This window comes from Dromaius novaehollandiae, chromosome 10 (assembly GCF_036370855.1).
Source record: "Dromaius novaehollandiae isolate bDroNov1 chromosome 10, bDroNov1.hap1, whole genome shotgun sequence".
NCBI classification, from domain to species: Eukaryota; Metazoa; Chordata; class Aves; order Casuariiformes; family Dromaiidae; genus Dromaius; species Dromaius novaehollandiae.
The window spans coordinates 26,210,935-26,236,138 of record NC_088107.1 but is presented as its reverse complement, the minus strand read 5'-3'; the positions used below and the strand labels follow the sequence as shown (position 1 = coordinate 26,236,138).

The 25,204-nt window shown below is 49.1% G+C and overlaps 1 protein-coding gene and 2 non-coding genes across 3 annotated transcripts; all 3 read right to left on the bottom strand.

The window, feature by feature from the left end:
• Nucleotides 1-3,460: 3,460 nt before the first annotated feature.
• On the bottom strand, nucleotides 3,461-4,399 carry LOC112996128 (olfactory receptor 11L1). The gene has a single exon (XM_026121453.1). The coding sequence runs from the start codon at nucleotides 4,397-4,399 to the stop codon at nucleotides 3,461-3,463; it is 939 nt and encodes a 312-aa protein (XP_025977238.1).
• A 15,444-nt stretch (nucleotides 4,400-19,843) lies between these two features.
• Nucleotides 19,844-19,926, bottom strand: TRNAL-CAG (transfer RNA leucine (anticodon CAG)). Its single transcript has one exon. It is a non-coding gene; the product is annotated as a tRNA-Leu (tRNA).
• Nucleotides 19,927-23,473: 3,547 nt separating this feature from the next.
• Nucleotides 23,474-23,545, bottom strand: TRNAG-UCC (transfer RNA glycine (anticodon UCC)). The gene has a single exon. It is a non-coding gene; the product is annotated as a tRNA-Gly (tRNA).
• Between the last annotated feature and the right edge of the window lie 1,659 nt (nucleotides 23,546-25,204).

Sequence of the window (25,204 nt, the reverse complement as noted above, 5' to 3'; positions counted from 1 at the left end):
ACTGTCATTGAAGAACACCACATCACTGGGGAGAAGATGTTCTTCATGTCTGAAGATCACCCACTCATTTCTGGAAATGTAGGAGAATGATGTTTCGGGGTGGGGAGGGGCATGGGAGCTCAGGGATAGTTGGGGCAAGTATTAAGTACTGCTGGCTGTGATTTATGACTGAGAGGCACCACTCAAACAAAGGGGTCTGGTGGGGTGGGGAATAGGTCTGGGTCTGGAATGGCTCTTTGTGGAGAAGCTGGCTACCATCTATATGGGATCAGACTGCTGGAAGCCTGCAGGCTAGGCTTGAGGGGTATCAGGGAAACTGAGGTAGTAAGGGCTATGTTTCAGGTCTGAGCAACAGTCCTTGAGCCTGGGGGGGCTGGGGGAGGAGGGTAGCCCGAGGGCAATGTGTGGGCCAGACTGATATGAACTTGTGTGCTTGTGTGTGTCAGAGATGGAATAAGAGTCACAGGGGGTGTTGCAGGGGTGTCATCAGGCTGCACCATGACAGGGAGGTCTGTCCTGTTCACAGCCCCTTGGCTGATTTCTGCCACAGTGACCTGGAGAGCAGGAAGAGATGTCTGTTCAGACACCTTTGCTGTGCTGCCTCTGCTCCCTCCCAGGACCCTGGATGTGCAGCGGTGCTGTGTTGCTGCAGCCCTTCTGCATGCTCCACACATCACACCAACCAGAGAGAAACCGCAGGCAGGTTAGGGCTGAAAGCATTGCCTTCAGACAGACTGGGGGTTAGTACTTGATCCCTTTATTTGACAGACACATCAAAGAAACTACTTGATAAGAAAGTTTGTTACTTCCTTGGTTTTCCTGTCCACTTCCTCGTACCTCTGATTTTCTGGTCTAATCAGCGCCCCATGAGGGCCAATTAGATTTCCTGTAACAGCTCCATCTCAACAGCCTTTAGCAGGCCTCATTAAAACTCCAGAAAAATTTACTCTTGTGTATTCCCTTCACACTGTATAACTTTCCCTCAAGGTCTTGTTTGAGTGAGGAAACTATAATTAGCTTACTGTTACCTCTAAGTTGCCATATGGTCATCAAGTGACTAGTAGGAAAAATTGTCTTTTAGTTTTGCTAGACTTGGCAACTTCAATGAGCATATGATGTAACAGGGTTTCTTTTGTTTCTCGTTTTTAAAAACAGTGAAGTTAAATTAATATGCTTCAAATAAATTGATAAATATAAATTTTCCATCAGAGCTGACACTGTCAAACAAAAAAGAGCAACATTATCTTGGGGTCAAACATCTTGTGGACTGTCTCTGGCTATTTCTCTCATTAATCACCAAGGACTGAAGTGTCTCCTGTAAACTCTTCCTTCTCTCCATCTCTTCCTACAGCAGAAATAAAACTACATTGCAGATCTTGTGGCAGCTTCAATACTCTCTTGTGCTTTTCCTGTAAAATTAACTGTGCACACAGTCAGGATGATCAATCTTCGTAGTTACCAAAACTCCTAGCATGTATAAAACAATTCAAAAATGGGTAAGATTCTATAATGTTTTCAATATGGTTTTTCAAACACTTTCACATGATTGTAAAATGTAACAAACACACCAGACCCTGGTCATGTTGCTAGAGATGGGCATATTATCAGAAGGTACACAGACTGATAAATACGGATATAATAAGATGGGCAGAAAGATGATTAGAGATGGGAGATAATGACAATGGCCTTTGTTAGTATTTGTCCAAGAATTCAACAGACCAATATTATGTAGGACAAATATCAGTGTTGGAGAAAATGTGTGATAGGTAGACAAGCAAATAGACAGCTGAATGTATTATTATGTAACTGGGAAATTAGGCAGAAGTGTACTGGATATTCCTCTAGCTAAAATATTAGGAATGTAAACATGCATCCTATACACAAAATCATTTCCTTTCAAAAATGAAAAATATAGTTGCAATAGCACGAGAAGTATTTGCCAAGTGTAGATAAATTTTGAAGAATCTCTTTAGGCGCAACATGAATAAATTAAAAGTTACAAGAAACATTTGATTTTTAAAGGGATTTGTATATTTTTAATTTTCAAACAATGTCTTTTCCTCAAACTATGGATCAAATTTATTTATTAAAAAAGAAAGATTAGTTTATAAAAGATGTAAAATACAATACTTCAGGATGAATGATAGCAATTAACCTTGGTCTAGTTAAACTGTGGAATAGTCAGGCTTATCAAAAAAATCACTTATGGTGATAGTCTTGCTATTCAGGCACTGGTGAAGTTCTGACCTCTGCTTCCAAGTACTTTGGGCTTAAGACAGGGTCAATGAGAAGGTCTGGGTGCAAACAATGCTGTTGTTCCAGATGCAGACAATATTAAGGACTCAACACAGTGCTTGCCCTAGTGTCTGGCTTTACCAGCACCATGGTAGCTGTGTTTCTTTCAGACTGTTTGGACACTTTGCAATTCCTATCACAAAGTGTTAACAGCTACTATCATTTTATAACTTCTAAATGTGAGCATTTTTATGTAGTTGTCTACATGTGGGGTAAGTATCTCGGCTTCTGTTGCAGTCAGGAGAGTTGCAAGGAGGGTTTCAGATGCCTAAACATAGGGGCCTAATGTAATTTTTGGGTCCATGGGGCGTTCAATAGGAACTAGAATAAAGTAACTGCTCCAGAAGGATGCAGGTCTCCCATGGTTCCTATAACATATCTTACAAACTCCTGCAGCTGTCCCTGGTACTCCATGTCAACTAATATAGCGCTATGCATTGATGTCTAAGCACCTGAAATGTTCCCTGAAATGAAGGAAAAGGAATAGTACCCTTAGTGACTTCAGCTATATCACGCTTACTTCTCTTAATGTTAAATTATTGTAAAATAATCATAAAAAATGTTTCTCAGCTATGTTTCCTCATCAAAAAGATCTATTTTCTATACTTTATGTGAAGAAATTTGTTTCACTTGCCTGAAAGAAAATATATTAAAAAAAACAGAATCATATTATTTATTCTGAATCATTGGATTCACCATAACTGACCAGGAAAACCAAGAGAAAAATGAACAGCATCTATAAGCAAGGAAACACATAAATAATATGTAAATTTAAAATATTAATATAATTAACAAACATTTGCCATTGAATGATTATGTGTATTTGTTCCTGTCTGCCAAAAAACAAAAAACAAAAACAAAAAACTGCAATTCAGCTAGTAATTATAATAGCAATAAAAAGTAAATGAAATTCTGGACAAAGAGACAGGGAGGGAGAAAAAAGAGGAGAAGTAAAAAGAGAAAGTGAAGCACGTGGCATATGTCAACAGCCATTTCAGTTTATAGAAATAACTGACTTAAATTAGTGGTTTTATATAAAACAGCAAGAACTGTTACTGTAGCTCATGCTCACTGTAGTAAGCCTGCAGTCAGAATTCTGTCCTATAGTCAGAATTCACCAAAGAGCCTGAATATCAACAAGACTTAATCCTGCCGTCTGCCCAGTTTACAAAGCATGAAGACGATGATGTCTAATGGCTATTTTTCCCAAGGCATCCTTGAATCCCTTGTTCCTCAAGCTGTAGATGACTGGGTTCAGAAGGGGTGTGATCACTGTGTAGAGCACAGATACACCCTTGTTGAGCTGTGAGGGGAGGCTGGAGGTGGGACGGACATACATGGAAATCATTGTACCATAGTATATAGCCACTACCACAAGGTGTGAGCTGCAGGTGGAGAAGGTCTTTCTTCTTCCAGTAGCAGAAGGGATCTTCAGGATGCTGAGAATTATGAATAGGTACGAGACAAGAGTCAACACAAAGCAACTGGAAAGGACTAGGAGAGAGAGGATGAAGATGACAGCTTCTGTGACAGTGGTGTCTGAGCAGGAGAGCTTCAGTAGTGGAGGAATATCACAGAAGAAGTGATCAATGAGGTTGTAACTGCAGAAATGCAATCTGGAGATCATCAGACATGGCAGAAAGCCAGTGAAAGCACCAGTGACCCAGGAGCCCACAGCCAGACGGGTATAAAACTCAGCAGTCATGGATGTAACATACTGCAGGGGGTCACAGACTGCAAGGTATCGGTCATATGCCATCACTGCCAAGAGGTAGCACTCAGTGGCTCCCAAGAAAATGAAGTAGTAAAGCTGTGTTATGCACCCTGAAAAAGAGATAATCTTCCTCTTTACCACTAGATTGGCCAGCATGTTGGGTACAATTGTGGTGGTGTAACAGATCTCTAGGAAAGAGAGGTTCTTGAGAAATTTGTACATGGGTGAATGAAGTTGTGGCTTCAGTGTCACCACTGAAATAATAATGATGTTTCCTATGATGGTAAGGATATAAATAACCAAGAACAATGTGAATAGCAGGATCTGGCAGTGTGGGTTGCTACTGAAACCCAGCAGCCTGAATTCCAGTACTGCTGTGACATTTGTCATCTCTTGGAAAGATCTAGGATTTGTCTGCTAATGAAATAATCATCATTTGAACATGTTAACTACCTGATAAAAGCACTATCTATAAAGATTATGGTTCTCAAGTATACCTTTGGGAGCTGCGTTATCAAAGTCACTACCAGTTTGTCATTCTTTTCTCCCTCCCTCTCTTCTTCACTTCCATACTTGTGTTTTATCTCCCTCCTGAAATGTAAGTTTTAACATGTGAACTTCATACAGAGAAAAACAGAATGAATTTCAAATAATCTAGTACACAGCTTCTTATTTACATAATAGGAACCAATGCACATAATAATACGTGACAACCGTTGTAAACAAAAATTACAATTTTTACAGTGTCGTTTTCCAAACTGTGAACACATCAAGTAGCGCTGAGATTTCAGTCTGTATTCCAGCCCTTGTCTAGGACTGGATACACTGATAACTTGCTTGTTTCATGCTGAGGCACAGTTAAGGACAGCATCTGAAAAACAGTTACCCAATGAATTTAATCATCCTTTATTCTGTAGTTTGACTCTTATTACCAATACCCTACATAGACTATAACATCATACTGGATAGATCCCCATTTAGACCCAACTACTTCCTGGTCAGTCTTCACTTTCATGAAGGCAGACAGACACAGACTAAGGCTGAACTGTACCAAGCATAGATTTCAACCTCTGCTGATCATCTCTGCTAAGTAATCCCATTGATAGAGTCACTCTATGGGGCACTCCAGCTACAGTGGACTGATGATATGTCTGCAGGCAAGAGCCTGCTAGTAAGACAAGCAGCCATCTGGAGAAAGTGCATCTAGAATTCATCAGAAATATTATTGCTCTTTTGGTTAACCCAACTGTCCTTTTTGGAACAAGCTCATTGTAGCAACACGAATAATTTTAAAGTCACATTCTATTTTGAAGATAAGAACACAGAAACACATTAAAGATTTCATTCTGGGACATTTTCACAGGCTGTATCTTTTGAGTGGCATTTTGGGAAAGCTGTCAAGGCAAAGAAAATCTATTGCTGCTTGTTCACCACTGACGGGCTTTCAAGGCTCATTTTCATAATTTCTGATTTCATCACAAATTTTACAGAAATGAAATAGAAAGAAAAGTAAAAAAGAAAAGGGAGAAAACTGACTTTTTTCACTTAGTTCCTATTTAGGATTCTTTTCTTTCCAGTCAAAAACAGTCTATAAAGAATAAAATGTCAAAGCATATCTTTCCTGTCTTCAAAAAAAAAATCTTTTTCAAAAAGAAAACTTACTGATGAAAAAAACTTGAAGGGAAATTTTCTGATTTTTTCCACTTGCAAATAGATTTAATAACACAAAATATTTAAATGTGTAACATGCAGTACTGAAAACTGTGGGCTTTCCTATTAGGTCTAAGTTGATAACTGCTACTTTAACTTGCAAATGGTTTTATAAAAACTTGTTCCGGCCACAAGAGTAAGCAAGATTACATACACATATATTTACAGACCATAGAATCATACTGGATCATAGGATAATTTGCATTGGAAGGGATCTCAGGAGGTCTCTAGTCCAACCCCTTGCTCAAAGCAAGGTCGGCTATGAGAGCAGACCAGGTTGCTCAGGGCTTTATGCTGTTGAGTGCTGAAGCTCTCCAAGGGTGGAGAGTACAGAGCTTCTGGACAACCTGTTCCAATCCTTGGCTGTTGTCATGGGAAAAAAGAGTATATATAGCATATCCAGTAGGAACCTCTCTTCTTTCAGTTTATGACCATTGTCCCTTGTCCTCCAACCAAGCACTAGTCTAAGGAGTCTGACTCCATCTTCTTGATACCTCCTAATAATTGGAAGGCTGATATGAGGTCTCCCACAGCCTTTTCTGGTCAAGTCGATCTCCCTCAGCCTGTCCTCACAGGGCAAGTGCTCCAGTCTCCTGACCCATCCAGTGGCCCTCCACTGAACTCACTCCAGTTTGTTGATGCCTTTCCTGCCTTTACTGGGGAGCAGTGAAGCAAAACTGGAAGCAGTATCTAGATGTGGTCTAATGAGTGCTGAATAGATGAGAATAATCTCTTCCTTTGATCTATTAGCTATGTTCCTGTTAAAGCAGCCCAGATGCTGTTGCTCTTCTTTACTGACAGAGGACACAGCTGGCTTATGTTCAGCTTGCTGTTTACCAAGATCCTTCCCTACAGGGGCCCTCCTCCCCTCACCCTCTAAAAACCAATGTTGTTACAGGTGAAGGACTTTACATTGGTTCTTGTTCAATTTCATAAGGTTGTTGCTGGCCCATTCCTTCAACCTGTCTAGGTCTCTTTAGATGGTAGTCCTGCCCTTGAGTGGATGTACTGGTACAACCAGTTTGGTGTCACCTACAATCTTGAAAAACATAAACACTGTTGCCCCTTCTACGTCACTGATAAAGAAGTTAAACAGGACAGGTCCCAGGAACTCCCTTGCAGTGTGCCACTTGTCACTAACCTCCGTTTAGAGTGTTCATTATCAACCAGTACCCTCTGAGACTGGATATCCAACCTGTTTCTTACTCATCTGGTAGTCACCTTGCAGACCATAATCTCCCAACTTGGATACAAGAATATCGTGTTGAAAACCTTCTTACAGTTGAGGTAAATGAAATCCACTATTCTCACCTTGTCTGCAAATCCTAGAATGCTATCACAGAAGACTATCAGTTTGGTGAGCCATGATTAAACTCTAGCCATATCCATATTGACAGCTTCCAGTCTATACCTTCTCAATTTTTGCAAAAAAATGGAATCCAAGAAGACTCATTCCATGACTTTCCCAGTACCAATGTCAGGCTGACAGGTCTTCAGCTCCCTTGGTTGTCCTTTTGGCCATTTTTGAAGATGGATGTGACATTTGCCTTCCTCCAGACTTTGGATACTTTCTCTGATATTTATGACCTTTTCAAGCTGATAGATAGCAGCTTTGCAAGGATCTGGGGCAATTTTAACATCACTATCAGATAGAGACCCTAAGGTCCTGTGGACGTGTATGGGCAAAGTTCTCTCCAGCAATCTCTGACTTGATCCTTCCCCACTGCTCACAGGCGTTCTTCCTTGAACCCTTTCACTAATCACAGATGCCCTAGAGACCTTGTTGGTGAAGACAGAGGCAGAGAAGGCATTGAGTACCAGTCTCATCTGTCATCACTGCACTAAAACACCCACCCCACTCAGCAGTTTTTCCACATTTCCCTTTTCCAGCCTTTTACTAATACAGTAGGTAGAAGCTTTTACTGTCGCCCTTCATGTCTCTTGCAATTCTCAACTCCAGCTGGGCTTTGGCTTTCCTGAAACCATCAATACGTGCCTGGGAAATATTTCTAGATTACTCTTGCAGCCTGGCCTGGCTTTCATCTCCTGTATAGAGATATTTTGCAATGGAGCTAAGATATGAGTCTCCTGTTTTGGCCAAGCTGGTCTCCTGATGTGTCTGCTTTTCTTCCTGAGTATCACTTCTTGTGCTTGGAGAATTCTACCCTTAAAGACCTGCCAGCTTTCCTGCACTCCTTTGCCCTTCGCAGGTGCCTCTCATGGGATCTTGTCTACACAGTTCATTGAATAAGCTGATGTCTACTAACCTGAATTCAAGGGTCTGTCCTATGCATCTTCCTTCCTCACTCCCTTCAGGATTTTGAACTCCACTCTTTCATGGTCCTTGTAGACAAAGATATCACTGATGATCAAATCCCCAGGCAATTCCTTTTTGTTAGTGAACAACAGATCCAGCTGTGTGTCATCCCTGGTTGGCTACCCAGTACCTGTATCACAAAGTGCTAGCCAGCACCCTCCAAAAATCTTCTTGACTGCTTATGTTCACCATGTTGCTTTTCCAGCAGGTTTTGTAGAGATTAAAGTTCTCCCAGAGAACATCATCTACATCTATGATGTAGAGACTTTCTTGATTTCTTTAAAAAAGGCTTTGTCTACTTCCTAACCCTGTTTGGGTGGTCTGTAACAAAGTCCCGCCATAATGTCACCTTCACTGGCCTCTCCTCTTACCCTGACCTGTCATACCTCCCATAGAAGAGCTCCATGCATCTACGCTGTTCTTTCATATAAAGGGTAACTCCCACTCCTTATCTTCTGTTTGTCTTTCCTGAAGAGCTTTTATCTACCCATTACAGCAGTCTTGTCATGCGAGCTGTTCCACCACATCTCAGTTATTCCAGCAATGTCGTAATTCTGTGGCCACAAGTGGAGCTCTAGTTCTTCCTGCTTTTTGTCCCAGGCTGCATGAATTTGTGCACACAAATTTGTGGCTCCCCTTCTGCCCTGTTTTATCATTCCTGGGGTGTCTCATTTATATTTCATTCTGCACCTCTTTCTTTCTATCATTTTTACCACTTACTAACTTGACTGTGGGTTATAATCTTCTCTCCTATTGTTCAATTGCTTAGTGGATATCTCTTTGATCATTGTACTGCTATCTGCCAGTCATCCTTCCTCTCCAAGATGTCTCCATTATGGAGTGTTGCCTTTGTGTACACAGTGTCCTTGGCTCTTAGTAAAAGCTTTTACTGTAATGAGTCTGTGCTTATCCTTGGTGCCACAGTAGAGATTCAGCAGCCTGTATGTGACATATCCTTTTGCTTATGTTAATTTACCTGAGTTTGAACCTATCTGCACTGATAGCAGCAGAGTTCGGCGCACAGACTGTATTTCGGTCATCATTTACAGTTTTTCACAGTGATATTGTACACATTCATCTTCTACTTCATTTTGCATTCTCTCCAATCACAGGGAATCAGTTTTACCAGTTGTACCTCCCATCCTAGAGCTCTAACCATCACTGCTGCCAGTGCCCTGTTCTGTATTTCAGGGTGAGAGGAAGCATTGTTTGGACTGCAAGCAATTGGTGGGCTTTCTGACTACTCTAATATTGCAATTCATGAATATTTTCACCTATAGCCTCTGGAATGACAGTATGAAACTGTCCCTGAGAAAAGCCACTTATCTAAGGACTGCAAAATTGTTCATCTAATGGTGATGTGAATCACATACAGAAGAGCAGGCAGAAGACAAGGAAAACACTAGAGTCAGCCTGTGAGTAGTAAAGAGTAAATTAATATCTGGACAATTCTCTACTTCTACCAGTTAATAGTAGCCTAAGGAAAATCCTAAGGCTAAGGAGATACGTGCATCACACTGGCAGGCATCATACACAGAATACATATACTGTTAGTGTTTTAGCCTTTGTGGTATAAAGATAAGTGAAATTTGGTGATAGAGATAGTATCTTTGATGACACTGGTTAATATAGTTGTAAAAAATATATTTAAGAAAATATACTGCCTCTATAGCATAGCCAGTTAATGTGAAAGATAACATGCACAAGAAATGGAAGTGTTGTGCTTGGGAATTTGGAAGAGTTTTGCCATCAAACTCCAGAGAGTCAAAAATCCCTTCTTTCCAGGTATTGTCAGTACATTTTTTCTATTATTACTGCTTTGATGGCATTAGTAGTTTTCCTTTTCTGTGGAGAGTTTTTTGTTTTGTTTATTTTTTAAATAGGAACAGGCATGCAGTAACCTTTAATGAAGGAATCTGTCTTTAAATAAAAATATGTTTGATGAAATTTTGGGGCAGACCACTTCTTATAATGGTTTCTACAAAAATTGGAATGCTGAATCCCAGTTCTTGTGCCTGGGCTTTAAGCCTTTGTCCACACTGCCAATATGAAGAATAACAAAGTTGGTTTGAAAGTTTAAGAAAAGGAGAGAGAGAATCAAACAACCCTTCCCCTCTCATCATCTCCTCTGCCTACTTCCCCCAGCTTACCTACTGGAAGACTGAGGAAAGGGTTTTTTACAAAAACAGGTACCTTCATAGAAAGGTACATGGGGAATAAACAGAAAGAATGCGACCTGTGTGTGGTCGCAGGGCTATGATCTCATTGCAATTATAGAGACATGGTGGGATAGCTCTCATGACTGGAATACTGCCATGAATGGGTACCTGCTTTTTAGGAAGGACAGGCCAGGAAGGTGAGGTGGGGGAGTCCCCCTTTATGTGAGTGAGCAGCTGGAAAGTATGGAGCTCTGCTTAGGGGTGGATGATGAGCAGGTTGGGAGCTTATGGGTAAAGATTAAGGAGCAGACTAATATGGGTGACACTGTTGTGGGTGTTTGCTACAGGTCACCTAATCAGGAAGAAGCAGTAGATGAGGCCTTCTGCAGACAGCTGGAAGTAGCCTCACGATCACAGGCCCTGGTTCTCATGGGAGACTTCAGCCACTCCGATATCTGCTGGAGGAACAACACAGCAAGGCACAAGCAGTCCAGGAGGTTCCTGGAGAGTATTGATGATAACTTTCTGACACAGATGATGGAAGAGACAACAAGGAGGGATGTGCTGCTGGACTTTGTACTAACAAACAAGGAAGGGCTGGTTAGAGATGCGAAGGCTGGGGGCAGTCTTGGCTGCAGTGACCATGAGATGGTGAAGTCCAGGGTCCTGCGATGAGGGACCAAGGCAAAAAGTGGGATCACAACCCTGGACTTCAGGAGAGCAAAATCTGGCCTCTTCAGGGACCTTCTTGGAAGAATCCCTTGGGACAGGGCCCTAGAAGGAAGAACAGTCCAAGAGAGCTGGTTAATATTCAAGGATCACCTCCTCCAAGCATAAGAACAGTGCATCCCAATGAACAAGACTTTGAGCAAAGGGGGCAGGAGACCTGCATGGATGAACAAGGAGCTCCTGGCAAAACTCAAACGGAAGAAGGAAGGGTACAGAAGGTGGAAGCAGGGTCAGGCTACTTGGGAGGAATACGGAAATGTCGTCCAAGTATGCAGGGATGGGGCTAAGAAGGTCAAGGCCGATTTTGAGTTAAATCTGGCAAGGGATGTCAAGGACAGCAAGAAGGGCTTCTTCAAAGACATCAGTAGCAAAAGGAAGAGTAGGGAGAATTTGGGCCCACTGCTGAATGGGGTGGGTGCCCTGGTGATGAAGGGTACAGAGAAGGCAGAGTTACTGAATGTTTTCTTTGCTTCAGTCTTTACTGTTAAGGCCAGCCCTCAGAAATCCCAGACCCTGGAGACCAGGGAGAAAGTCTGGAGAAAGAAAGACTTTCTCTTGATCGAAGAGGATTGGGTCAGGGATCACTTAAGCAAACCTGACATCCAAAAGTCCATAGGCCCTGATGGGTTGCACCCATGAGTGCTGAGGGAGCTGGCAGACGTCATTGCAAGGCCACTCTCAATCATCTTTGGAAGGCCATGGAGAACAAGAGAGGTGCCTGAGGACTGGAAGAAAGCACATGTCACTCCAGTCTTCAAAAAGATCAAGAGGGAGAACCCAGGGAACTACAGGCCAGTCAGCCTTACCTCGGTCCCTGGGAAGGTGATGGAACAGCTCATCTTGGTTACCATCTCTAAGCATGTGAGGGATAAAAAGGTGATCAGGAGTGTTCAGCATGGATTGGCAAAGGGCAAGTCCTACTTAAGCAACCTGATAACCTTCTATGATGGAATGAATGGCTGGGTAGATGAGGGGAGAGCAGTGGATGTTGTCTGCCTTGACTTCAGCAGGGCTTTCGACACTGTCTCCCATAGCGTCCTCACAGGCAAGCTAACGAAGTGTGGGCTAGATGAGCAGACAGTGAGGTGGGTTGAAAGCTGGCTGAATGGCAGAGCTCAGAGAGTTGTGCTCAATAGTGCAAAGTCTAGTTGGAGGCCTGTAGCTAGTGATATAGCCCAGGGATAAGTCCTGGGTCCAATATTGTTCAATTCATTCATCAGTGACCTAGATGAAGGGACACAGTGCACCCACAGCAAGTGTGCTGATGATACAAAACTGGGAGGGGTGGCTGGTACACCAGAGGGCTATGCTGCCATTCAGAGGGAGCTCGACAGGCTGGAGAGATGGGCAGAGAGGAACCTCATGAAGTTCAACAAAGGGAAGTGCAGGGTCCTGCACCTAGGGAGGAAAAACCCCATGCACTAGCACAGGCTGGGGGCTGACCTGCTGCAAAGCAGCTCTGTGGAGAGGGATCTGGGAGTCCTGGTGGACACCAAGATGACCATGAGCCAGCACTGTGCCCTTGTGGCCAAGAAGGCCAATGGTATCCTGGGTTGCATTAGGAACAGTGTTGCCAGCAGGTGAAGGGAGGTGATCCTCCCCCTCTCCTCAGCTCTGGTGAGGCCACACCTGGAGTTCTTTCTCCAGTTCTGGGCTTGGAACTTGGAAAGTACAAGAAAGACATGGAACTACTAGAGCGAGTGAAGTGAAGGGCTACTAAGATGCTTAAGGTACTGGGGCATGTCTCATAGGAGGAAAGGCTGAGAGAGCTGGGCCTGTTTAACCTGGAGAAGAGAAGGATGAGGAAGGATCTTATTAAGGTGTATAAATATCTGAAGGTAAGGTGTCAAGTGGATGGGGCCAGACTCTTTTCAATGGTGCCCAGCAATAGGACGAGAGGCAACAGGCACAAACTGAAACACAGGCATTTCTGTCTGAACATGAGGAAAAACTTTGTTACCATGAGGGTAACAGAGCACTGGAAGAGGTTGCCCAGAGAGGTTGTGGAGTATCCATCCTCGGAGATATTCAACAGCAGTGTGGTGAGGGTCCTGGGGAACGTGCTCTGAGTGACACTGCTCGAGTAGGGGGGTTGGCCTAGAGGTCCCTTCCAACCTCAACCATTTTGTAATTCTGTGATTCACCTCCCTTCTCAGAGTGTTGTGTTTCTCTTTACCCAGTACCTCCTTATATTAACCTCAAAAGGAACAGTGCACAAGGGGAGTGGGAAGTGGCTTGTAAAGTCATAAAGCTAGCTAACAGTGGTGAATTCAGAAGCCTGCAGCTGGAGCCTTCACAGGGCTACAGAGAAGCTTTGAGATCAGAGCTGAAAAGTTTTCAGGAGGCTAGCAGCAAAAAGACAGTGAAACTCTGGGAAAGGAAAAAGAGAAGGGAGCTAGGAGACGGGGAATCCTTATCTTGGAGCTCAGCAGTGAAGGATTTCCTTTGGAAAGCTGCTTGTTTGCCTATGGAGTGATTGTGGGACATTCCACATGACGGGGACAGAGGTTTAACTAACATGGATCATTACCCTGTCCTAGGCATGGAGATGGCACTGTGAGGCTCAGCTGGGAAATGGAGGTGCCATGCACTAGGGGCCAGAGTGATGGTTTTCAGGATTTCTTTCCCAGAAGTATATCTATATTGGATCATGTCCTTTGGGCAATAGTCTGGATGGGTGGTTCCTACTGGCATTGATTCTCTCTGAACCCAAATAAAAGTTTTTTCTTCTGGGGACTGAAGAGCTGCATGAGTGAGGATGCATGCTGCACAGTCCAGCTTGTGTGCTACATGGGAGGATGTTACTGGTTGTGACTGCAAGGCGGGAAAGGGAGGGTCTGATACCACTACAGAGAGACTCTCAAGGATCACGAGGGGTTAAACAAAGCAGATTCAACGAAGGACTTGCACTCCAAACTTCATGGGGAGCCCTGGGAACCACAGGGAGGGGCTGCTGATGGGAGGCAGCTGGAAGGATGGGTTGGATGCCCAGATGGGACTCACTTTGTGTATCCTAAAGTCCCTTTTTTATATGCTAGAGCTATTTCCTTATCTTGACTATGCTAAACTTGAGTAGTTACTGGCTGTGAGCAGGTAGACATTGTTGACAAAATGGAATATACATGTCTGGCCCTGAATGGTTTCAGTCAGTGTGTAGAGAGCACACTCTGGGGCTACTATCATGTACACTGTCAGCTGACTCCTTGCCAGATCTTCTACAAGTGTTGTCTCCACACTAGTGAACCTGACCTGAAGATTATAAGAGGATCTGTGGCATATAGACTGCCTTCAATTCATCCCCCTCTTCACGGTGAGCATGACCATGAGCCACGGCACTCAACCAACATCCAGCCATTAAGAAGCCTCAAGTCAGCTCTTGAGTGCTTTCAGTGGAGGGCCATCTCTCCCCTCAGGTTGTGGCAGAAGAGATGGTGCGGTAAGTTCAGGCACAACATCAAAACTGCACAGTCCCATAAAGGAGAATACACTCAAGTCTCCAGGCATGTGGCAAAGCTCAGTAGCAAGGAAGGACCATTGCAACCTGCAGGGAAACCCTTTGGAGCAGGAGTGAGAAAGGTGGACATGTTGCTGGTGCTTGTCAGGCTGCGCCAGAGCCTGTTTTCGCTGCCCTAGAGACCAGGGAACAACGGCAGGTTTTTGATGAAGAAGAGGAGGGCAGAGAGTGAGATAGCTCCCTACAGAGCACAAAGGAGAAACGGTCACTCTCTGGGATCCCCATGTCTGTAGGGGATTTGACTGGGGCTTTATCCTTCTTCCAGCCCTATTGTTGACTTCAGTGGGAAATGTGTCCTAGCCTCAGGTGTGCCAAAGATATCGGAGCTCATATCCTCATTCCTCCCAAAGGGCTGCCTCAGGGGGTGAAGGGGCATTTACAAACGGGTTAACATAATTCCTGAAACTGTTAGTGCCTCCATGGAAACTCCTGCTCCTTCCAGGGCAATGCTCTTTTGTGGCTGGTCAAGGGCCCTTGTGACTCAGCACATCCCCAAAGAGGTGAGGGAGGAAGGACCGCCCTAAAGGTCCTCAGGGCCAACGTCCTGCTCCAAACAGGCCAAACTTCCCAGCTCCACCCGGCGGCTCAGGGTCTGAGCACCGACATGCACGGAGATGCCAGTGTCCCTCGCGCGGCCTGTGTCAGGGCTGCACCGTACTCGCTGAGGCTTGTTTTCCCATTGCCAGAGCTGGGTTTTCCCTTCCCCGCCTCCCCTCCGGGCCTTCTCTCCTCCAGGCTGCACAAAGCCAGTGCTGTCGACCTCTGCTCCTACGGCATGGGCTTCAGCCCCGCCTGACTGTGTCTGGCCCTGGGCCTGTTGCTCTCTCCAGGTTTCTGACGCGTCTCTGGTCCTGGGAGACTCAGACAGGGCACTGCAATGCAGGTGTTGCCCCAGCAGCAGTGAGAAGCGCAGAGCATCGATCGCTTTGCTCAGCTTGCATTGAACCATTTGAGTTGGAAGGGACCTCTGTGAGTGAGCTAGTCCAATGCCCTGCTCGAAGCAGTGACGACTACGTCGGGTTGCTCAGGGATGTGTGTAGGCAAGCTTTTTCCTCTCCCCAAGAAGGGCAGTCCAATCTTTAGAAGGTCCTACCTGTTTCAACTATTTTGGGATGCACTTGGTCACACAGGCCTTTGACCAGGCACAAAAAGGCTGGGAGGCAGGAGTATGCAATTGCATAGAGACATCAGGGGTTTCAGCAATAACATAAACCACTTGCAAATGCCCTTCAGGAAAGCAGCACATCAGGAAGAACCAGGACATGAGCTTGGTATTCCTGGCACGCCTGAGGCCAGGATATAGGGCCCTTATTAATATCCATCCTACACCTTCATCTGCTTGTTTGCACAAGATTCTCCACTACCCAAGCAGAGAACAGCCCTCCAGCTGGAAGAAGCATGAAGGTTCACTCAAGTCCCCTACTGTGTCCTGTGAAGACTCCAGCTGCAGGCTTCTAAAATCATCACATTCCAGCTTTTATACACATTGATATAAACATTGATTCAGAAGAGAATTGCCTGCCGCTCAAGAGAGGACATCCTTCCATCATCTTCGAGACTTGTGGTGCTGTTTTCTCTCCGTCAAACTCCGTTAGCCACCCGCTCTGCCTGCAAAACCATTGCCCTCTGTCCTGAGCTTACTTCTCTCTGCCGGCAGCTGGGGAGGGACTACCTCCCCTCTCCTAGTGCATGGGACACGTGTAATCAGGTACCTGCAAGCATGGGGCACTGCCAGATTTGGGTGGAGCTCCCTCAATGGATCCCAGAGCACCAAAACTAAGCAAATGGGCTCAGAAGGATGGAAGACCGGCACTATCAAGGCCACAGGCAAAGGCGACTTTTCAGTCTCTGTGAGCCTCAGAGGAACAGAGCATGACTCTGCTGCCTGGTCATCCCGGCCCCCCGATGGCTCTCAGGGTCAGCTGTGAGGCCCTCCACCAAAAGCACTCACAATCTCCCTTCAGGGGTCTTCATTTTCCTCTGCCAACGTACCCGGTGGGCCTTGAACGTGTCTTAGGAATTGTGCTGAGCTGCCTCCCTCTTTCCATACATTGGAAGCCCGCCAGGCAGCCCACTGCCCTCGAGAAGGACGTGGAGTTGGAGCCCTTCTGCTGCTTGCAGGTGAACCTGCCTTCAGCTGCTTGCTGTGCTGCTGTGCAGGGGCAGGATGCAGAGAGGTGGAGGGCAGAGGCCGTAAGGGAGTGTGCCGGGAAGGGTGGCAATAGGTATTTTCAGCAGTCAGCAAATGTGCCCTTGCACAAGGGAATGCGGACCCTCAAAACCAGGCAGATTTGGTGACTCCTTGCATCCTCTTTGAACTTCAGCATCCCATCGGATGTTGCATCTCCTGAGAGTGACGCTTGTGTCAGGAAGGCAAGGCAGACCTAAGGGTGTGATGAGTGGCGAGGATGAAAGGCCTGGCAGCAAGAAAGGGATGTGGGTTCTCGGCTGAGTTGTGGAGGGCACCTTCAGTGACAGGCAGGGAGAAGTGGCCCTTCTGAGTCCGAATCTCGGCTGGAGTCCTGGCGTTCCTCTGGGTATCAGTGACTCCAGGCTTCGTTTCTTTTTGCTAACGCAGGTGGCTCCCCAGCACCTTGGTAGCTCGTAGGTATTTATTTCAGAGGAGGGATGCTGTGCCACAGAAGGGCTTCAGTGCCTGAGGCGGCAACATGTCCTTGCAGCAAAGATGGTCAGAAGCAGGCTGGGCGGCATCGGAAGAGAATTGCCTGCCGCTCAAGAGAGCAGATCCTTCCCTTTGCCTCTCCTCAGCACTGCTGACACCACCTGGAGTGCTGGAGTGCTGTGTCCCATTCTGGGCTTCCTGGTACGAGGGAGATGGACCTATTGGCGTGAGGCCAGCAAAGGGCCACGAAAGTGGTTGAGGCCTTGGATCATCTGTCAAAGCAGGAGAGGCTGGGCAGGAGCTGGGATTGTTCAGCTTGGAGAAGAGAAGAGAAGGGAAGAGAAGAGAAGAGAGGGCTCAGGGGGACCTTATTGATATGCATCAGTACCTGAGGCGGTGGAGAGGGCAGGGGCAGGGGAGTGAAGAAGAAAGAGTCAGCTGCTTCTCACTGGGGCCCCACAACAGGGCAAGCAGTAGCAGGCACAAGCTGCAATACAGCAAATCCCACTTAAACGCACAGAAGACGACTCTTCTCCTGTGAGGGTGGTCAAACATGGGAATGGGTTCCCCAGAGAGCTTCTGGAGGCTCCATCCTCGCAGCCATTCTCAACCTGACTGCACAAGGCCCTGAGCAGCCCCCTCTGCTGGACCCTGCTTTGAGCATGGGAGTGCACTAGACAGTCTCCAGAGGTTCCTTCCCACCTCAGCTCTTCTGTGACCCAGCGCTGGATCCCTCAGGCAGAACCGGCTGTCAGGGACAAGGGAGGAGAGACGATGCGGGAAGCCAGGGCCCAGAACGGCTGCAGAGGCGGGCATGGGGAAAGGGCAGGAGAAGGGGCACTGCTGTCAGTCCCAGGGGCAGGATGGGTTCGTGGGATCAGTCACGGTGAAAGGGTCCTTCCTTGCTGTTGAGCTTCAGGTGTCCGTCATGGCTAAATTCCACTATGGCTGATAGCCATGCTCACCATGAGGAGGGGCATGAGCTGAAGGCAATCTGTGTGGTACAAATCCTCTTTTCAGGCTAAGTTCGCTAGTAACACTGTCCCGTTTAGCACACAAGCTGGACTGTGCATCACGTGCCCTCGCTCATGCAGCTCTTCAGCCCTTCATTCCCCCTCTCCTCGCTCCCTTCTCTTTTTCCAATGTAGGGGTACTTCCAGGAAGCAAATACTGAACGCCATCACACTGCTCTCTAGTGCTTGCTACCTCCATTTCTCAGCTGACCCTCACAGTGCCAGCCTCATGCCTGCTATGGGGGAAATGATCTTGTGTGAGATCAGACTCTCCACATTACGTGGCGTGTCCCACAATGACTCCGCAGGAAAGTAGGCAGCTTTCCAAAGAAAATCCTTCACTGCTGAGCTCCAAGATAAGGATTCCCCCTCTTCTCGCTCCCTTCTCTTTTTCCTTTCCCAGAGTTTCACTCTCTCCTGCCACCAGACTCCTGAAATTTCTCCATCTCTGCCCTGAGAGCTTCCCAGTAGCCCTGTGAAGGCTGCCGCCGCAGGCTTCTGAATTCATCACTGTTGCCTAGCTTTTATACACATTGATAAGTTCCTCCTCAGCATGGTCTTCTCCTGGCTAATGAATCCCCGCCCTGTTAGTCTCTCCTCTAATGACAGATCAAACTGGAAGAGCGGGGTGTTAACACACTTCTGAAACAACCCAGCTAGAATGAGAAAGAGAAGTCATCCTTCTTGGGCTGTCACCATACGCACCATCTGGACACTTCCCTTCCACTCTGCAACCGTTTAACAGGAAAGCTCTTTTCCCCCAGGGCAGGCAGTGAGGTGGGATTGTCACATGAGCAGGAAACTTTCCCACCACAGCTCTTTCTCCTGTGAATAAGTCCACACACACACACACACACAAAGACAACATTTGAGCTGAGACCCTAAAGCTGGCTTGTACCTTCAAGACAGAAAGAGACATCTTGGGGGCTCTGCAGATTGGGGAGCAGAGAGCAGGGGAAGTCCCTGATGCCTGGAGAAAGACAAGTGCTGCACCAGTCTCCAAACAGGGGAAGAAAGACTATCTGGGGAACCCCAGGCCACTCAGCCTCACGTCAGTCCCTTGGAAGGCCGTGGAGCAAGTCCTCTTCACTATATCCATCCATGGATGGAGGGACAACAGGCGATGTTGTCTCCCTTGTCTTTAGCAAGGTTTTGGACATGGTCGGCCACAGCATCTTTGCATCCAAGTTGGGACGTCATGGTCTGAGGGGGGTGGACCTCCAGAAGGAGGAACGCAAAGTCCAGCGCCTGCATGGACTAATTGCCCTGCACTGGGGACTGACTGGGTGGGGAGCTGCTCTGCTGGACAGGCCCTTGGGGGTCCTTGTGAGCAGCTGGCAGTGCAGCCTGCCAGGGTGGGGCCTGGCACCGGCGCGGGAGGCACTGGCCCTGTGAGCGGAAGCTGAGGGAACTGCCCTTGTTTAGGTGGGACCCAGATGGGAAGGTTTTGGGGGGATCTAATTGCAGCCGTTGAGTACCTACGAGAAGGTGGGAGGATGAGAGCCAGTAGCTAGGCAGGAGTTGAAATGGGTGCCAGCCCCGAGGCCCTGACCTCTTTGGGGACAGCAGAGGTGCAAATCCTATCAACCCCAGAGCCCGTTCAGGGAGCTGATCCGACCCGAGGGACTCCCCTCGCTCCTTCACCACAAGCCATGGGCTTCTCTGAGCGGCGCAGACTGGAGAGCACAGCATGCGCGGAGAAGGATTTCTGGGAGGAAAGTCTCCACACTTCCCAGTCTGGGGAAGGAAAAGACTGGCAGGCAGAAGTCTGTCAGGAGTGGGACTTGAACCCACGCCTCCAATGGAGACTGCAACCTGAACACAGTGCCTTAGACCACTCGGCCATCCTGACCTCTTGGCCAGCCTCCGCTCTTCTCCCTAGAGCCTGCCTGAGCCGGGGAGGCGGGGGGCAGGATTCAGGCTCCTCCTGTGCGTGGGGCACAGAGAGCTGGCTGCTGGCAGGACCTCTCCCCTTGTGGCGCTGGGCTCTTTGGAGGCAACAGCAGGAGCTGGAGGCATTTCAGAGCAGGGAGCAGAGGGGCCCAAGGCACATGGTCAGGAAACTTCTTCCGGCTGTGAGAATGCAAAAGGGAATTCTTCAATGGCAGAACCAAAGGAACTCGCGGGGCAGGCGGTTCAAGATGCCCACAGTCACCTGCTCTTGGCTCCTCAGGGCTCTGACACTGTCGTAAACCAACGAGGACGCCAGAAGAAACTCGTGGGTCTGCAGGTCCCAGCAGCACGCTTTGGCACCTTTGATTTCTTGCCTGCAAGCCCCGCTACACCCAATGGCTTCAGGCACTGCCACCGCCTCTTTCTCTCTCCATGCATGTGCCTGCTTGGGCACCCATGTACAGGTCCTTGTGCCATTTGGTGAGCCTGGCTCTGTGCATAGGAGACAGTCTTTCTTTGGGCAGGGAGGCTGCCAGTCCCTCCTTGGGCAGATGCAAACCCCAGAAGACCAGGGGACAGCTCCATTCCAGCGGTGGCCTTGCCATCCGCAAGGCAGCTCCTGCTCTGAAGGCTGTCCCCTCTGGAGCCTGTCTCTGGCTGCCTCTCCCCAGCAGACAGGAGGGGGTGGTTCCTGATGTTTCCTGCCCCATGGCCTTCCTGCTGGCCCCAGTTCTGCCCCTGCTCTCCTGTTCCTGCCCACCTCCAAAGCTGGCCTGGCTGGTGGCTGGGGAAGCACAAGCTGGGCAGAACCTGGCGAGTCGGGAAGCACCACTTCCCCAGCTCCGCTGCTCGTGGCACGGCGTCCTGGGGTGGGCTCAGGCCACCAGCCTTTGGGGAGCAGCCAGATGTCCTCCCCACTGGCGCCACAGCGCTGCCCCTGTGGGGCCTCTCAGGGCCACCTTTTCCTGCCTCAGAAATGGCCCAGCCCCCTGGATGCTCTGGGTGGGCAGAGGCAGTGTGTTAGGGCTGGGAGTGTAGATCAGGCACCGTGGGCAGCCCCACGCCTGGCTCTGGGGTTTTTCCATGTGAACATCCCCTCCCCGCACAGCTTGGAGTGCAAATTGAGCCTGTGGGCACCTCTCCCTTCTTGCACTGTAAAGGAACACTGCCAAGCCCCCTCATCCCCCCCCACCCCCACCCACCCATGCACACACACACACGCATGCACACACACGCACGCACACACGCGCACAAATACACACACTCTCTCTTACAGAGACTGTACAGGCAAGCTTGGCTCGATGAGAGTGACTATCACTAGTGACTCCTGCAACGCTGAGTCCTGCTATCACAGAACAAGGGTGCACTATAGCTGAGCCAGAACCATAAGTGGCTGCTGCTGAAAGAGATGGCCATGGGCCCCTCTCTCCCAGTTTCAGCACATCTGAGCTCTTTATTCTTGCTCTGGACAAGCCAACATGCTGTCACAGTGCTCAAGAGTCACGGCAGGAGTACACATGTCTTTCCCACTCCCTTCAAAGGCTGATGAGCCTAGAAGCCAAAGACTTTGCCTGCGATGCCGCCCCATGGCCTGTTCCTGGGGGAAACGAGAGGGCTTCTTTCTGCCTTGGCTGCGGGCTGGAGGGCTGGGTAGGGAGGACTATACCAGAGTGACCCCGGCGGGGGGAGGCTGTGACAGTCTGAAGGGGTGTACATGTGGGAAAGGGGCTGGGGAGTCAGAGGGGAAGGAGAGGACATGAGCCGAGTGCTGAGCAACGACTGAGCTCTAGTTCCTCTGGGGAAGAGGCTCACTTGCTGCCCTGATGCAGAGGAGGGAGGAGAGCGCAGCGCGCTCTGGGAGCTGTGGATTCATGGAAGGAGATGGACTGGAAGGGATCTCTGGAGGTCTCTAATTCAACTGCCCACTCAGAGCAGGACTAGCGCCAAAGCTAGGCAGGTGGCTCGGTGCCTGGCCCTGACAAAAGTTGAGTTTGCTCTCCAAGGAAGGAGAGTCCAAACTTCTCTGGGCACCTGCTCCAGGGCTTCAACCCCCACTGAGGAAGCTTCCCCCTGCCCACCTCTCTTTCATTTGTTACTTCTTATGTCTGCACTGTCCCACTCTTCCAGGGAAGGAAGAAAAACAAACACAAAAAACAAACAAAAAGCCCACACAGTGATGCTGCTCTCTCAGAAAGGCTCGACTGAACCCAGCATACACATTCTGAATCCAAATCGCACTTGAGAAGGAAAGGCTCAGAGCGAAATTTAAAGGCCCTTGCTCTGCGTGAGGCTTGAGCTCGCAGAGCCTCAGCGTCCCTCTGCTTTAGTGCTGCTGCATGAGTACTGCACCCTGACCCAGTGCCCCACTGGAAAAGGCTGGCCAGAAAGTGCTCACCCCTCTGGCACTGGACTCCTCACAGCAATTTTCTGAGGTGTTATTTTCAATCTTCATCTTTAACCCTCCAGGGCAGCACTCTTCTGCTTGCCAGGTACAACGTCCAACAGCAGCAGGTTGAGCTCTGGGCCAGGCAGGAAATCCCTCTCCTCTGGCCCACGTGTCAGCAGTGCAGAGAGGCCGTCAGCGTGGAGTCCCTCCTCAGCAGGCAGTCAGCACTGGTCTCAGCTGGGAGCCCGTAGCTGCCCCAAGCAGTCCTGGTGCCACATCAGCAGTTCTCTTCAGCACCCTCACCTGGGGGCCCTGGGAGAGAAAGTGTGGAGCCCCACAGACAAAGAGACGGGCGAGACCCATCCACGGGTGAGGAGACGGCCCATGGAGAGACTCTGCCAAGAGAAGCCAAGGCGGGTGTCTGGGGAGGGAGGACAGGGGCAGAGCAGAGGCTGGTGCCTCTCCGCCCAGGGCTGTGGGGACCGTGCCTTCCCTCTGTGCTGCTCTGCTCACACCAGCCCTGAGGGTGATCTCTGACAGGGCTGTGTGTCCATGATATGGAAGCCATGGGTGGGCTGCAGTGTTCTTGGCTCGCTCAGCACAGGCACGGATCCCGGTACAGCCAGTGCAGCCAGGAGAATGTCTCTACAGAAGTGCCTGGGTGGGTGCGTTCATGTGGGAAGCAGCAGCGGCGCTGGGGTATTTCCGCTCTTACAGGCCTGGGAGCAGGCAGAGATGCTTGGGGTGTGAAACGTGGAGGAGCGGCCAGAGGCTGTGTGCAGGGAGGGGGAGGCAGGACTGACGTGGGCGCTGGGAGAAGTGGGGCAGAGGCATGTGCCTGCAAGCACTTCTTTCACTGTGATGAGCACAGCCGCCTGCCAAGCAGCCCATCTCTGCTTGACTCCAGTCCCTGGCATGCACTTTCACCAAGGCAGGCATTGCTGAAGCCAGGCCTGTCTCTCCTGGGCTCTGGGGGGGTGCCCCATCCTGCCTGTGCATGCACTAAGGGGAGTGGCTCCCCCAGGGAACATGAACTTGTTGGTGAAAGCTGGACTCTTTTCTAGCAGGAGGTGGAAGTGCCTCTGCAGCAGGCGCCTGGAAGAAGAAAAGGGCGCGTGCGTGAGTTGGCCGGGAATCGAACCCGGGTCAACTGCTTGGAAGGCAGCTATGCTCACCACTATACCACCAACGCATGCAGACCTACGCCTGCCTCCTCCTGCTCCTCCCAGGCACCATCTGACCCTCTCTGAGCTTTCAGGACTATCCCAGGAGTCCGAAAGGTGAGGAAGATGTAGCAGAAGGAAAAAGAACAGGAAGCGGCATTTGGATAGGGTCTTTCCCTTCCCCCGTCTCTTCTCCTGCTGCTGCAAAAACTTGCAGATGTTTCCACGTGGGGGGCCTCCCTTCCCGTCACAGAAGCACACACATCTCGGCTCGGGCCGCGTGGGAAAACATGCCCCTTTGAAGAAAATCCACCCCTCCCCATAGGTGAGCAGTCCTCTGTCAGGAAAGCTGTGAGCCTGTGCAGCTGGGAAAGGAGAAAGGTGGTTCCCACACACCCTGGCGATGCTGGGGGAAGCTGAGGATGACTAGAGGGATGGGGGGTGCACTGGGCATGCTGTGCAGCTGGAGGGACTGCGGCTGCGGGGCTTTGTCCAGGGCTGGAGCTTCGTCGCTCCAGGCAGCCCAGAAGAGGACGGTGCCCTGTAGCTGGCAGGATTCCAACCTGTGTGGGGAAACTCCCCTGGACTTCACATCCATTGCCTTCCTCGCTCAGCCGCAGCTACCCGCCCCAAACCTCTTGGCAGCAGTGATCACGTGCCCTGTGCAACGTCATCCAGCTTGCTGCGAGTTTCAGGGCCAGACTGTGTTGGGGTTTTCCTTTCCATCCTTGGGACACACCACAGCTGGGCACCCACAAACAGATGAGCACATTCAGAGCGCATTCACCACACCTGGGACTCTGAGGGAGGTGTCTCATTTACCTCCCAGTCCCTGCTGTGCAGTGAGGTGGACTGGACAAGAGGCGCCACCAGATGCCCAGCCCCGCAGAGGAAGCACTGCTGGGGAAGTCCCGGAGTTCCAGCTGCCTCCCCAGGGTGAGGAGTCTTTCCTCCCTGCCTGCCTCTGAGGCCTGGGGGCTCTAAGCACTAGGGTTGGGACCTGCGCTGCGAAGGAGAAGTGCCTGCATCCAGGGTTTCAGAGGCGTAACCCCAGGGCTACGGCTGCAGCTCCCAGCGCCTGGTTGTCAGGGTGGCATCTGGGATATGCTGATGCCGGAGCAGCATTTGACTCTCCCTCTGGCATCTCTGTGGCTGGAGGGGAGGAAGGGAAGGGAGCTCCATGTATCAGGTCTCTTAAGACGGAAGAGAAAGCAGAGAGCCCAAGAGCAGGAGCTGAAGAGGAAAGACTGCAAGGAATCCAAGGACCCCGGTCTTGAAGTTTTGAGACAGTGGAAACAGGAGACACACAAACGGCACTGTCTGCTGGCGTGGCTGCCCTCCGGCTCTAGAGAGCTGGAGAAAGAACTCAGGGGAGGCGTTAGGAGGGGTGAGCTACGTGGAAGGGCAAATGGTGGGGTGAAGGGAACCGGAGGGACGTAGACGAGTGGGGGGAAAGAGAAAGTTTGATGTCCGAGAATGAGCCACTGTAGAGGTCTGCCTGTGCACGGTTTTGTCTGGATGGTGACCACAACCCAAGTCAAGAGGCTGATCTTGCTTGAAATCCAATGTATGGCTCCAGGGATGCATAGGAGGCATTTCTGTCATTTCCGTGGCCCTGGTGCAGTGTTAGGGGCAGCTGCTGGGCTGTCAGGGTCAGCAAAAGCAAGGCTGCACTGCAAGGGAGTTTC

Bases quoted from the DNA above. Each gene is read 5' to 3' on its own strand.
- LOC112996128 (XM_026121453.1), bottom strand. From the start codon at position 4,399: ATGACAAATGTCACAGCAGTACTGGAATTCAGGCTGCTGGGTTTCAGT.